Source organism: Semicossyphus pulcher, unplaced genomic scaffold (genome assembly GCF_022749685.1).
Source record: "Semicossyphus pulcher isolate SPU_LCO1_2020_fin unplaced genomic scaffold, fSemPul1.0.p SCAF_25, whole genome shotgun sequence".
Lineage (NCBI taxonomy): Eukaryota > Metazoa > Chordata > Actinopteri > Labriformes > Labridae > Semicossyphus > Semicossyphus pulcher.
Genome location: NW_027211699.1, coordinates 6258286 through 6272364, shown reverse-complemented (window position 1 = coordinate 6272364; position 14079 = coordinate 6258286). Strand labels below are relative to the sequence as shown.

The window sequence follows — 14079 nt, the reverse complement described above, 5'->3', positions numbered from 1 at the left end:
TGTAGCAAACAGCAGTCGCCATGGGAACGTCCAGGTTGTTCCGCATCTTCGTGGTCCTGGGCTCGGCCTTCATGATCCTCCTGATCATCATCTACTGGGATGATGTCGGAGTGTCCCATCTGTATTTGCACACTCCTGTGTCGCCGGGTCCCAAAATCCCACACGCCCCTCCCCCGCAGCGGCCTCAAACCTCCCGGACCCCGTCCTTCCTGTCAGACATAGATGCCTTTGTGAACCAGTTCTTAGAGCCAGGAACTGGTGAGCCCACAGACCCCGTCCCCCCGGACACAAGTAACCAATCAGAGAAAGCAGAGGAGCGGTATATACCTCGACGGGAATGGAAGATTCACCTGACTCCATTGGCAGCAGAGCTCCGTGAGAGACAGGTTCATATCTTTTTATTATTTTCTGTGATAATATCAGTAGAATTACATGTTAAGTTGTCAGTTTGGGCTGGTTTTACTTAATGCCTGACTTTTCATTGTGGAAAAAAACAGCTGCATTTCATTCATGCCAGTAACCAGCTGCATGCTGACTCACTGGTTTGGCTTAGAGCACTTGTATACAGCCATCATTTACCTCATCAGTGCCACATGTGCTTTTTCTGATACAAAAGTAAAAATGTTGTGGGCCCTGATTGGTTGGTTGACAGCAGCAGTTCTTGTCACAGCTTTACTAATCTGTATTTACAGATTCTACGTAGAAATGTAGAATCTGTAGGCAGGGACGTGGATTTCCGGGAAGGCAAGTGTTCTGTAAGAACTACGCTTGTAGTCCAAGTAATGTTGACCAATCGCGTATCGGCAGGCTGCGGCATGTGCAGGAAAAATAGTCTGTGAGGAGAGCAAAATCAGGCGGAACGTAATCTGCCGTTATGCCATCCCGGCTCCCATCAGCGCCATCTGACGACGATTTAGCTTCTTACTAATCTCTATAAACAGACATCTGCATGCTAATAGCTAACAATCTGTGCTAGATCTAAAATTTAACTTTAACCCTTGACGCTGTGTCACGAAAGCCGCTCAACGTTCAGATTTCCCGACTTTCTCGAATGCATCAGAAATGATTGATCCGACCTCCGTTCAACAAACGAGCATTTTAAAAGTTTTCTTCTCCTCTTGAGGACAGACCTGACAACGCTTGAATTTTTACTTCTTACAAATCTGCATCAGGGTGTTAAAGTTTTGGCAAAGGTAAGACCCGTTAATAACAAGTAAATCACAAGAAAACGGTTTCTCTGTCTGTAACAATGCAGCAAGCGGAAAAGGAAGTCTTGAGAGGAAATCATTTATCGCTTCCCGCCCGGCACGTTCACCGCTGTCCCCAGAGGCGATAGAGGACAAAATTGTGATTTTGAGCATTGGAGGGAGCTTTAAAGCCTCGTAATAATGAGGATCTCATGACAAAATTGAAGCTGAATTTGATTTCAACATTCTCATATAAAGTCTTTCTTTTCTTTTTCTATATTTGTGCCAAATAAATCTTGGATTTCATCCCAATATTTAAAAAAAAAATACCTTGATACCTTAAAAAACATAAAGATGACTTTCTTACGTAAGCTCACATAAGCCAAAGGTCTCAGATTCTTTTTTAAAACCCTTGGCCCACCCACACGCTTGTTTTTGCCTTCTTTGCCTGACATGACTCCATCTGTGAACTGTGTTGGTGTTTAAACTGTGAGTTTGAAAGACAATATATCACTGCGTCTCTTTTTAATTTTGTTGCACCTGTTTGTGACCAGGGGAGTTTACACCTTTTTCATTCTTATTGGCGCGTGTAGGATTGCGACTCTTTTTCTTTTATCCTGAGCAGAGGTCTAATAAGTCAAAATAAATGGAAGCACTGGGTGGAGAGGGCCTTGACTCAGGACCTATTGATTATTCATTATCCAGATAGCAGAGTAAAGGCTTTTGAATTTATGATCTCATTTAGTCATTACATCTTTTTTATGCACATCTTTAAGGAAAAGTAAAGGAGTGCTAAATTGATCTTTGCTTTACCACAGGAGCAGAGGCGGAGGTTACTTCAGGAGATGTGCGCCAATGACAGCGTGGTGTTTCCTGGCAAAAACAGGTCGTTTGACGACATCCCCAACAAGGAGCTGGATCATCTCATTGTGGATGACAGGCATGGTATCATCTACTGCTATGTTCCTAAGGTAAGCAAACGCCTTCATCTTTTAAATGCATTGTGTTTGTTGAATTTTTTTTAATTGGCATCCAATTCTGGGCAATATGTTAAAGGTTTTCATACTGTTTCTATTATCTTTATTTGCCTTTGTAGTTCCCTTAGAGAAAAAAGGCAGCTTGGTATTGATGTTTAATAAGAGCTCAAAAAATCTGTTGTAGTATTTTATATGACCAAGAAAAAGATACTCAAATCTTTATGTCCAGTTTGGACAAGGACATGTATGTCATTTTTCAGGACATTACATTCATTACATTACGTTCATTTCCTGGAGACTTACCCTCACTGTCCCCTAGTTACTGTTCTTTTACTGTCGTTTGTCCCCGAAAGTAGGCTAAGTCAAAACACATACACTCACACACACACACACACATTCTTTCCTATATTACCAACAGGGGACAATCGGTCTAAACCAACCAAGTGAGGACTTCCTGGTTTCTGGTCATTTTAAAAGCAAAAAATGAACAAAAAAAATGTAACCTTCGAGGTCTTTGGCTGAAATGCTATATAAAGAAATTGCCAAGAGGGGAGTTACAGGGACTTGAGCAACTTATTATACCTATCAAAGATTCCATCGCTTTCTTTCTGTCTCTCTCTGTTTCCCACTTCTGTCCACCAATGAGTCTGGTACTGCACGAGGTAATCAGTTTTTCCTTGGCACTGTCCAAGGTCCCCTTAAATATCATTACATGTATGAGTACGGTCTATACCTGCTCTGTATGTGATGTGTCATTAGAGCAGTTCCCATGGCAACTGCTGCTTTGTAGGCCACACCTATGCGAACTATAGGCTGATTGGTGTTCATTTTCAATACAGATTTGGAATGAATCAATTTATTGTTTTGGTGTACGTGTGTGGGTGAGGGGGCTCAGCTCACCACTGCATTAGAGAACCTTTGTTTGGATTTGGCGGCTGTATAAATTAAATAGACACACACACACTGATGTTTCTGAGGAATTGTTTTTATGCAAATTCCATTCCACCTATTTCTTCCAGTTTCCACCCACATCTCTGTAACACTGATCCCTGCCCCCGTCTCTCAGGTAGCGTGCAGTAACTGGAAGCGCATCATGATCGTCCTCAGTGAAAGCATGCTGCGGGACGGCGTTCCCCAGAGAGACCCGCTGGCCATCCCCAGGGACCTGGTCCACAACAGCAGCATGCACTTTACCTTCAACAAGTTCTGGAAACGTTACGGAAAGTTTGCAAAGCACCTAATGAAGGTCTGTTCAAATTTAACACTGTATTGTACACCATATGGGGATAATAATAACAATATATAACAAAGTAGCTCATGTTTATTATTGTAATATTTCTCTAAATGTGCTGCATGGTGCACGATGAACCCTCAGGTGCAGGGCTTGAAGGCTGCAACTGTTTAGTGTTTGCATGAATTGCTGTGAAAGTGACCGTGACATCTGCTAAACCGTTACAAACAGCATGTGCTTCTTGCCTGGAACATCTGATGTTTTATTTACAACACGATGATAGCTAAATTATCATCAGCATTTTGGAGGTGCATCGCTCCTCACTGAGCTATTTCACACACACAAACATTTTTAAGACACCTTCTCTGCTAGAGTCACATCATGATATCAGTGTCATGTTATTACATCTGCTGGCTGTTATTTACTCGCGGTGATACTCTGCCTCCCACTCGAGGCATCGTTTGTAATTTTTGAGAATTTCTGGTGGAACTGCTCCAGACTTCACAATAATCTCTGAGCGCTGTGACGCAGAGGTCACAGAAAGTCACTTCCCACACATGTTATTAGTTGTGAAGTAAAAATGAGTAAAGTGTTAATAAAATTTAATTTATTTTGAAGGTGAAGCTGAAGAAGTACACCAAGTTTCTCTTCGTGCGGGACCCCTTTGTGCGCCTCATCTCCGCCTACAGGAATAAATTTGAGCTACGCAACGAAGACTTCTATCGGCGCTTTGCACAGGTCATGCTGCGCCGCTACGGCAACCAGCCGACACCTCCTGCCTCTGTGGATGAGGCGTTCAGTGTTGGTATCCACCCCTCCTTCTCCCACTTCATCCAGTACCTCCTGGACCCTCAGACAGAGAAAGAGATGCCCTTTAATGAGCACTGGCGGCAGGTGTATCGGCTCTGCCACCCATGCCAGATTCAGTATGACTTTGTGGGCCACCTGGAGACGGCAGAGGAGGACGCAGAGCACCTGCTGCGACAGCTTCGGGTGGACAATGTGGTGGAGTTCCCCACCTCCCATAGGAACCTCACAGCCAGCAGCTGGGAGGCTGATTGGTTCAGCACAGTGCCTGTGGAAGCGCGGAGAGAACTCTACAAGCTGTACGAGCCTGATTTCAGGCTCTTTGGCTACGACAGACCGGAGTGGATCCTCAATGAGTGACTCATGTTTCTACAAAGCCGAACGCACCACACACAGACACGGTGTTTTTTATGTAATGAATAATGCCACACTCCAACAACAACGACACCTCCCTCTGTCCTCTGGTCTTATCTGTTCTTCACTGAATGTGCACATCACTAAGGAAACACTCCTCTTAGGAAGCACACTTACGAGGTGAAACCAGGTAATCGTCGTTATTGATTTTTAGTGTTAAACCACAAAGATAAAAAAAAAGCACACATGTAGGCGGGAGGCAGGATGTGGAGGCAGCATGTGGCCCTAAGATGATGCACATTCAGTGTCGTCTTCAACTCAAAACTGAGTTAAAGAATCCTCCTGAGTGACTTAGGCCCTGATCTGACACGGTGCAGGTACTAATTTGTTTTGTTAATGCCAACAAAAGTAAAAATTCAGCCCAATCTCATCACTTAAACAACTACCTGAATGTTTCAAGTAGCACTCGTTTCCCTTCACTCCTGCTTTCTGTTCAAATAACAGTTGGTAAAAATCATATAGCTGCGGGTATCCAGCAGAAGCCTCCTCTAGTTTGTTTTTAAGTGTTAGCTTTCTTGTCACCACAACAGAAGGACTTCCTTAATTAATCTGATTTAGACAATGCAGGAAAAAAAAGCGCAGAATGATGATGGGCGCTTTTCCGCTTCGAAGTGAAGTATTTTTTTAACGTGAAGCGTTCAGAGCACTCCTGCAAAAACACGAGGAGCTGCAGGCGACTGGAGACAACTCGGATATTAAGCCTCTCACTGCAAGAACCATGTAGTGTCTGATCGGGGCCTTGCACTTCCAACTCTGATGTCACGCCTCGTCTGTCATTTGAGATGTCACAGTTGTGTTATGACTGATACATATCATACTCTTAGGTGTTTGCGATGATACTCTTATGATTAGAGTTCCCAGCTGGAAATGTTTTGTTCTAAGAATGTTACATGCGATGTTCTGGTAATGTTCTGAGCGGGAAGTTTTTATTTGGTTCCCAGAATGTTCCTTTTAGGAGAACGTTCTCTGAAAACATTTTCAGAAAGTTGCAGTGAGAATGTTCTTTTGTTGACAATTCAGGAACATTTTTTAAATCACGTTCTGGTAGTTCAGGCCGTACTGACATCCTGAAAAGATCCTCAGAATGTTGCAGTGAGCATGTTCTTTGTTTTTATGTAACATTGAGCAAATGTTTTATAAAAGGCGTTCTGACATCTTCAATAACATCCTGGAAACATTTTCAGAATGTTGCAGTCACAACGTTTTGTCTTAGTTTAAGTTTTACTGTTACAGCAACATTATGTGAAATGATTCCTTCAGATGCAGCCGACAAATGCGTCCGCCGTTCCCGGCCGCAAAAGATCCATCGGGTGCATCCTTCGCGGCCCACCGTATCCCGAGATGCATTGCGCGCCAATTCAAACGAAATTGCGGACTTTCACACTGCCGAGGAATACACTTTAAAATGTAAACGTTTTTGGTTTCAACTCAGTCGAGTAGCTCGCTTTACACATGTTTAAGAAAACGAAAGGGCCCTTGAAACAAATTATCTTTAAAATAATAGGTTAACTTACTCGACGTTAGTTATGTTAGCTAGTTAGCCCGCTAGATACCTGTTGCTAGGCGACAGGAGCGGTGTTTGGTGACGCAAGAGTAGACCAGACCGTCTCATTTCAGTTCAGCGTTAACGGTCTACGCAGACCATGAATGGAGCATCCTCCGTTGACCGCCTCCTTTGAAGGCTGCAGCCTGTGGATTGGGACCTTCCCAAGCCCCCCCAAAAATCAGCTGGTTTTAAAACAATCAGTGTTTTTTCATTGATATTATTGATATCTTTTTACCACACTAGAGGAGGAGGGTTACTCCGTATCGGCCAATACTCGCGTCTAGTTATCCGTATTGGCAAGAAGAAAACGTCTGTAGTTTTGACTTCAGTGCAGCTGACAGGAAATTTACATTTAAAGGTGTTACTAGATTAGTTTAACGTGTAGTTGCGATAGAGTGTAAGTCATCTAATTTATTTCACATTGTGTTAAGTGCAATGTTTACGTGCATGAAAGGGATTTTTATGTTGCACATACAGACTAATGACAGCTATCCATCTCAGAAAACATTGTTTTATACCTCATCAAGAAGATGCTTCTTCACACCTGGAACATTATCATGAGGAACATTTCAGACATCACTTTAACCGCTTCCTTTATTTGAGCATAGTTTTGAGCGTGGTACACATGCTGCTTTTGTGGCCTCGCCACACGGAAGCACAGCAGCTCCAGGAATGCACCGCTGGATTTGTCTCAGCTTGTGTTTGAGACGTAGAACTGGAGTTACGACATTCTTCTGTTTGCATTACAGCTCGATGTAAACAGGTGGGCCTCTGTGTGTTTTAATGGCCAGCTTTCTAAAGGGAACGTGTCCTCTTATTGCCTGTCTTTATCATGTTTGTGTTTCAGTCCATCGAGACAGTGTTGTTGCCCCCGCCTGCGAAATATGATGAGCATTTTTTGGGCAGCGTTTTCTTGGCACGCAGTATCCTGTAGCATAAATATGAGCACATTACATAAGGTATGTGCAATGCAATGCTACACGTTCAGCTGATAGCATATGAACTTGATGCAACATGAGGCTATGGTCAGTATTATTGCAAGCATATGTTTGATCCTGTTAGTCAGGATGAATCGGATCATGACCTGAGCTTGGATCGGGCCACATGTTTTCCAGAAGAAGATGCGACAGTGCCTTTGGTTGCAAAAGTTTACACAGCAACAAAAAAGTATTTTTGTAGAAGGACAAAATTTTTACTTTGAACATAGTGAGAGCTGTATGAAGCCACAGCAAGGTGCATTTGATACACTGGGCCTTGTTCGTCATGTGTGGTTATCACTTTAAAGAAGAGGAAAACAGCAGCCCTTCAGCAGAAACTCTGAGGACTCTCTCAGTGTGCTTGTGTCTCTGTGTGTCATTCAACACAGGCAGGATTCATGTGTGTTTTGTACTGTATGTGATGTCATGGACACGCTCTGTGCCACCGGATTCTGCAAGTCACTGAAGATGTACACGTTCACATTGTCGACCAGTGTTGTCTCGATGCCTTTTGGATTATTTGTTTGTAAAAAAAAAGAATCGCAGTATTTCACTGTATTGTTTTTATTTTGATCAAACTTGTGGTAAGGATGTAATTATTTAGCATATCACTCTGTGGTTTTTTTCCACACAGAAAAGCTGGTCTATGCTGAGTTAAATATATACAGCTCCGGAAAAATTGAAGAGACCACTGCAAAGATGTTTTTCTCTGATTCTTCTATTTAAAGGTTTGTGTTTCTGTTAAATGAAATTTAGTTTTATTGTAAACATTTCTCACGATACTTCCCAATCAAACACTCTCAAATACGTTCTCTTTGGCGGCACCTGTGGGGATAAACAGTAATTGCAGGAGCACACTTCCCAGATATCCAGACAGTGCTGCATGTGTGACGTCCACGGTTGGCTCCGGTTGTAACTCTTGATTTTCCTCGCTGACGGTCGCTTTCCTTTTCAGACTGTTTGCTTCATCTGAGCGTCGAGTTTGTTTCTTTTTTTTTGAAGTTGTATCTGTAGTCATCGATTTCTTTGTTTGTTCAGCCATTGTAGATTACTGTTTACTCGCAACACTTGCAGAGACTGGAAAAGCAGCCGCTTAGCTCCGCCTACCCTCTCTGGCAGACCAACCACTGCTGGCTGATGGAGAACGCGTCACTAACTTGGCGCCGCTTGAGATTGTTTCCATGAAAGTCGCACCAGACACCCAGTCCGTGGTACTGCAAATGCTAAGGCTTTCATCAGTGGGCCATAGGCTCAATCACCATTGTGTTACCTCATTCGGCGACTTAACAGACATTTAGTTAAATGAAAATCTTCGAGATTATTACTTTAAGATAACCAAAAGCTGTTTTTCGGACCTCGAATAATGCAAAGAAAACACGTTCATGTTCATGTTTAAACAACAGAATACTGATGTTTAATTTCAGGAAGTTCAGAGTGCTGTTGGGTAACGTTAGGACACTCTTTGTTCGATGCCTTGTGACCATCCGTCTTCCTCTTAATCACATTCAGGAGGTTTGTAATGGGCTGAGAGAGATGCTGATTTAAGCAACATTTAGAGTGCTCTCTTTAGTTTTTCCGGAGCTGTATATACTCGTCAGGCACTCCCACATCACCGCTGTTTGGGTTGTTTTCACCTAACTTTGGAGTTTTGCCTCATTTGTTTTTCTGGATTTCTCAACTTGAAAGTGAAAGTAACACCTTGTGACGTTATAAGGCAAAAAACGGCCTAATTACTACCAGAATGAAACCTACGAGTAGTGTAATGGAAAAAATGAGTGTTGGAAATGTGAGTTTCAACTGCATCGATGCTTTTGTGGGGGAAAAAATGATGTGCCAAACCCTGAAATACACTTTGACCTTCAATTCCAACATTAAATTGTTAAACAGAACCAACTGACGTATATTTTATCACAGAGACTCTTTTGTTTCTTTTCGTGCGGAAAATGAAAAGTATTAATTCAGTTTCATCAGTATTACGGTGTCATGCATCATCTGGTCTTTGTACAAGAGAAATAAAGGTTGTGGGGCATGATGGGAAATTTAATAACCTCTCTTTGTCTCGTCTCAACTGAATACAAGAGGATATCTTCTCCCTCTGTATTAGATGATATAATGATGACGAGATTTATATTGGGTTGTATAGGCATGAGATTAATATAAACCTGCTGTTTCCATGTGTTGTCTCACCTTCATGAGGCTGAACAGTCAGTTTGTGTCTTGAAGACAGACATGAAAACCTTCTGGGATTAAGGGAGGAAGAGTCAGGACAACAGGAAAAGATTAACTGCATCCGTCAGCCAACAAAAATGTTTACAGGAAATGCCGACAAATTTAGCAACAACAAAGAAAACTCCGGATCTTTGCTCCTGAAAACTTGACGAGCAAACCTACCAAAGGTGTACAGTCAGTGCGATGCGTTTATGACACTTTGTGTGAATGATGTGTTTCTTATGTGAGATACAAAACGACTCGTTAGAAAGGTCAAAGAAATCAAGACGGCGTAGGACGGGGCAAAGCTGCAACATATAAACTCAATTTTCAGAGGTCAACCAGGTAACAACTCAGCAACTCTCTACGACCTCCTGAAGGTGTCACTGTGGCCATATTTATCTACATCTGCATTGTACTGTAAGAGCCTTCCTGAGGCAGTGACATCATCTGTGTTAACACATGTCTGCACATGAGAGCAGCTTCTGTTTGTAATCTGTTCCTCTCACGTTCCCTTCATTGATTATTCTTCAGACTTTGTTGTGTTCGTGAGCTTTAGGCAGCAGTGCCGGTGTGACAGAAGTGTAGGTCTGAAAATAACCAGAACAGGAGACACTGCGGTCGGTTGTGCTTGTTTTATTCAAAAGATTTACCTGAAGAGCGACTCTGTGGGGGGGTCGACACAAGAGCATTACAGTGGACACCGCCCTCTAGTGGTCAGAGTGAGAAACATGTAAACTGTGGCTGAAACAACGTCAGTAAAATCATGTAAAAACACAGTATGTTAGTGGCTTTTAAAGAGTATTATATTAATAAGGAGTCACGTTACCCTGCTGCAGATGAATAATGAGGGTTTAATGCCCCCCAGTGGTCGAGGTGAGGAACTACATAAAAGAAAAACATTAAAATTAAATCTACTTAAGTGATTAGAAACAAACCAAAAATCAGAATTACACTGACACATTTTTCTCCTTTAGTTTAGCTATATTAAATATAACTAAATGTATACTGCTGGTTATTCTTAAGTAGTATCAATACTGGGAAGTGTATCTGCATTAATTGCAAGTTATTGTGTCACAATTGGCATCAGTGTATTTTCTATTATTTCCTTTTGACTTTGTCTGCCCTCTGGTTTACATACAGTACACGGTTTATCTTCCTTCACGTACCTGTAATAAAAGGAGGAGAGGAAGGATAGTGAGCACCTTTGAGTCAAATAAATGTAACTACAAAACATCACTTTTGAGTAACAAAAGTTCAGTTAGCACCATTTTTAGCACCACTTACAAATCAGTCCTTATTACCAGTGATTCTGTTTACTTTTCTGAACTTATCCTATGTCATTAACCTTTGCTTTGTTGCTTTTTTTTTTATAGATAATTACAAAATATGATCACTTAATTTTCATTTTCTGTAAACATCAAACTAAACATATCTCGATTTTTACATGAAAAATGTCTTTTGTTTAAACAGGAGAGATAAAAAACAAAACAAGATACAACAAATCAGAAAGCTTTAAGGGCCTGTGTCCACTAACTGTGTTTTTTTGCACTGCTGGCGCCTCTTTTCTTTACAAAACAATGCAGTTCAGCATTTTCATCACAAAAGCACCCTCAACATCAGCTGTTTTTTGTCGCTGTGCTCTCAGTTGAAAATACTTTTGGAACACCGCTGCGCTCGTTAATGTCACTTTTACACTGCCAGTTCAAGGCGGGATTATTACGCCTCTGTTACGTTCTGCCTTCTGTGTAAAACGCACAGAGGCTAAATGGTGGTGTGAATAGTGGCACATGTTTTGCCTCCGCATCCCCAGAACGCTATTTAGAAACACACACTAGCGGGCTTTACGCAGGCGTTGCTTGGTCCAATGTAAAATGTCAAAGGCTGCGTGACGGCGGAGCTTGTTATGACGCTGAGACGGAACCACAGTGTAAAAAGGGCTAATGTCACTTCTCCCTCACCAACCAATCAAAATCAAGAAGGGGCGGGACTTCTGATATCAACTTTGTCAACAACAAAGGCGGAGGAGAAGCTAAGCCTTTCGTTTTTTTGAGGGTACAAATTCCACGAGCTGCTGCTAATGCAGGACACGATTCATCACCATGATGGGTTTCTTTTGTAAAATTTCCGGGAATAAAAGCAAATATGAAGCATACAGAGCGATTTAAAACAGACTTAACGATCAATACCAAGGGAAGTGGAAGTCCTGCCGGACAACTTTCGTAGCCTAGCAACAGTAAGAGCCGGTGAGAAACGTTTGTTGGACAGCACAAAAAACGCTGTTAGTGGACACAGGCCCTAAAAGTACTGGTCGGCCCGTTTTGTTGCCGTTGCCCAGAGCCGGACTTTTCCAGGCTTTATGCTAAGCTAGGCTAACCAGCTTCTGGTTCCAGGTGGGATTTATAAATTAGTAACAAAAGAGTGGTATCTTTATCCTTTTCTACCTTGTGGGAAGAGAACCAATGAGCTTCTTTGATGCTTTAGAGATTGAATCTGCTCCAGATACTTTCACAATTTGACAGTTTTCAGTTGGATGATGACAGATTGAGTTTATTTCTTCACATTTTCTCAAAGAGCTAAAGCTTAAATTCAGACGACCCAGCTGGAGCATGCTGATTGTCTTTTGTACCTCAGTATAAAAGGAAAAGGACATTTTTACAGTGACTTGTTGTGCGTCTCGACAGTCCGATCCCGTCTTCACTCTCCCTCTGCGCTCGCTTTGATGAGGTATCCGTTGAAAGTGATGTAAATGTCGACGTCGTCGCTGTAAATGGCGTTCTCCCTCTCCCTCTTGTACAGACGGACCCACACCTCGTCGCTCAGCTCCAGCTCCAGCATCAGGCTCTGACTCTGCATGATGGAGCGGTCGCTGGGCTGGGCGTACACGATGGCCTGCTCCGTCTCGTTCTGCATGATGTGCAGGTACGTCTCCTTGAAGTTCCACGTGTGGATGTTGACGTTGAAGAAGTAGACCCCCGGGATGCGGCAGACGAATTTGCCCTTGAACATGTCGAAGTGCTCGTCCAGGTTGACGAAGACCGTGTCGAACACGAGCGCCTGGTACGACTCCAGGCTGTGCAGAGATTTGCGACGGCCCACGGAGAAGGCCGAGTTCTCGATTTTGCAGGGGTCTCCTGGAAGACCGGCCTGGCCTTTAGAGCCCGTCGAGCCTGCGGGACCTCTGGGGCCTGGAGGGCCTCCGGGTCCAGCTTTACCTGGTGTCCCTCTGTCGCCCCGATCTCCTTTGTCACCTGCATGGAGTGATACAAGTCACACTTCAGCACAACATCAGGAATAAAGATATCTGTACAGCATGAAACCAAACAAAGGCGTGATGCTGAAGCACGTCAGAGTTTGTTTTAAGGCATTTTAATTGTAGAACAAAGAGTTCTGTCTAAACCTGGAGGTCGTGTTTTAGTCGGGAGCTCCTCAGTCTCCCAGTGAGCCTGAGGTCTCTCGCCTCTGTGGTCTCTTTTACAAAGCAACTAAAAAAACACCTGTTGAAGGAAGCACTTAGGTAACGCGAGAATTTAAGTTTTAAGTTTTTATATTTTTTTCTGGTGTCTCATCTTTGTTCTATATTTTTTATCCGCCTTCTTTTAAAGATTCTTTGGGTCTTTATTTATACAGAGGACAGTCGATAGTGTCGGGAACGGGAAGAGAGAGTGGGGAGGACACGCAGCAAAGGGGCCGAGGATGGGAGTCGAACCCATGGACGCCGCATGCAAACTACGTACCGCCCCTGAACATGGCCCCGCAACCATTGAGCTAAACCTGGACCCTGCCTTCTTTTCTTTGACTGTGCTGGTAAACAGCTGCTGTATAAATATAAATAAACGTTGCTTGCTTGCGACATCCTTTTTCAAAGAGCGCCTCAACTGGTGGAACCCAGGAGGCGCTCCTTTCTTTGCTTTTGCTGATAAAGAAATGTTTGATTACAGAGGACGGAAACAAAACCACATTTTATAGTTACCTGTGAGACACTTAATTATAAAGGCTGTAGCTTAACTGTCAGAAACACAATGGAGTCTTTTGGAAGTCCCGCGTTTTTGCAAAATACAATACTTAATAAATATTCTCTTAAATCCTCTTAAACCTCTTTCTATTAGTCAACACATGTGAACTTAAATTTGGTCATATTCTGTGGTGCATCAAACAAGAAAAAAATGGTCTAGCAGGTTGTAATGTGCCGATACAGAGATGTAGATATTTACCTTTGAGGATGGTCATGTTGATGTAGGTGCGGACCTCCGGCACGCGTCCGAACCCCTCTGATGGAGCCGACGCTCCGCTGCCCTCTTCTGGCTCCAGGTGATCACAGCAGCGCCTGCAGGGGACCGGAGGAGCGCTGGGAGGAGGCACAAGGACCACCGGGGAGGTGAGGGACAGGAGGAGGAGGAGGAGGCCCAACATCTCTGTGAACACAGTCAGACAGGAGGAGAAAGATCTGAAGATGATTTAGACTCTTTAACAGCCAATGACAGGCTCTGGTGGTGTGATTATATGTCCAGTTTTCTCTTCCTAGAAATCAGGACATGTAGCAGTAAACACACACTCATCTGGAAAACATGATGTGTGTCTTTGATCCCTCTTTTCCAAAACATTTAAATTAGTCTCAAAATAAACAAATCACCACTTTAAACAAAGGGAGGAAAACTTCCAGTAGCAGACAGACAGACTTTTATTTAATTTGTAAATTTAAATTGTACTCGTCAAAATATCAGTTGTTCAG

General features: G+C 42.9%; 2 protein-coding genes across 3 annotated transcripts; one reads left to right on the top strand and one right to left on the bottom strand.

Annotated features, from left to right (window-relative positions):
• The first annotated feature begins 5 nt into the window (after window positions 1-5).
• LOC138604471 (carbohydrate sulfotransferase 12-like) lies at window positions 6-5654 on the top strand. Of its 2 annotated transcripts, none has more exons than XM_069676414.1 (4): window positions 6-386; window positions 2012-2158; window positions 3231-3410; window positions 4014-5654. In XM_069676414.1, the coding sequence occupies exons 1-4, from the start codon at window positions 21-23 to the stop codon at window positions 4560-4562; spliced, it is 1242 nt and encodes a 413-aa protein (XP_069532515.1). In that variant the 5' UTR covers window positions 6-20; the 3' UTR covers window positions 4563-5654. The 2 variants fall into 2 exon arrangements, with proteins under 2 accessions (XP_069532515.1, XP_069532514.1); XM_069676413.1 differs by having other exon boundaries at window positions 2006-2158.
• A 4326-nt stretch (window positions 5655-9980) lies between these two features.
• On the bottom strand, window positions 9981-13760 carry c1qtnf6a (C1q and TNF related 6a). The gene is made up of 2 exons (XM_069676106.1): window positions 13562-13760; window positions 9981-12598 (listed from the first exon to the last, which is right to left on the bottom strand). Exons 1-2 carry the CDS (start codon window positions 13758-13760, stop codon window positions 12045-12047), a joined length of 753 nt encoding a protein of 250 aa, XP_069532207.1. The 3' UTR covers window positions 9981-12044.
• Window positions 13761-14079: the final 319 nt, after the last annotated feature.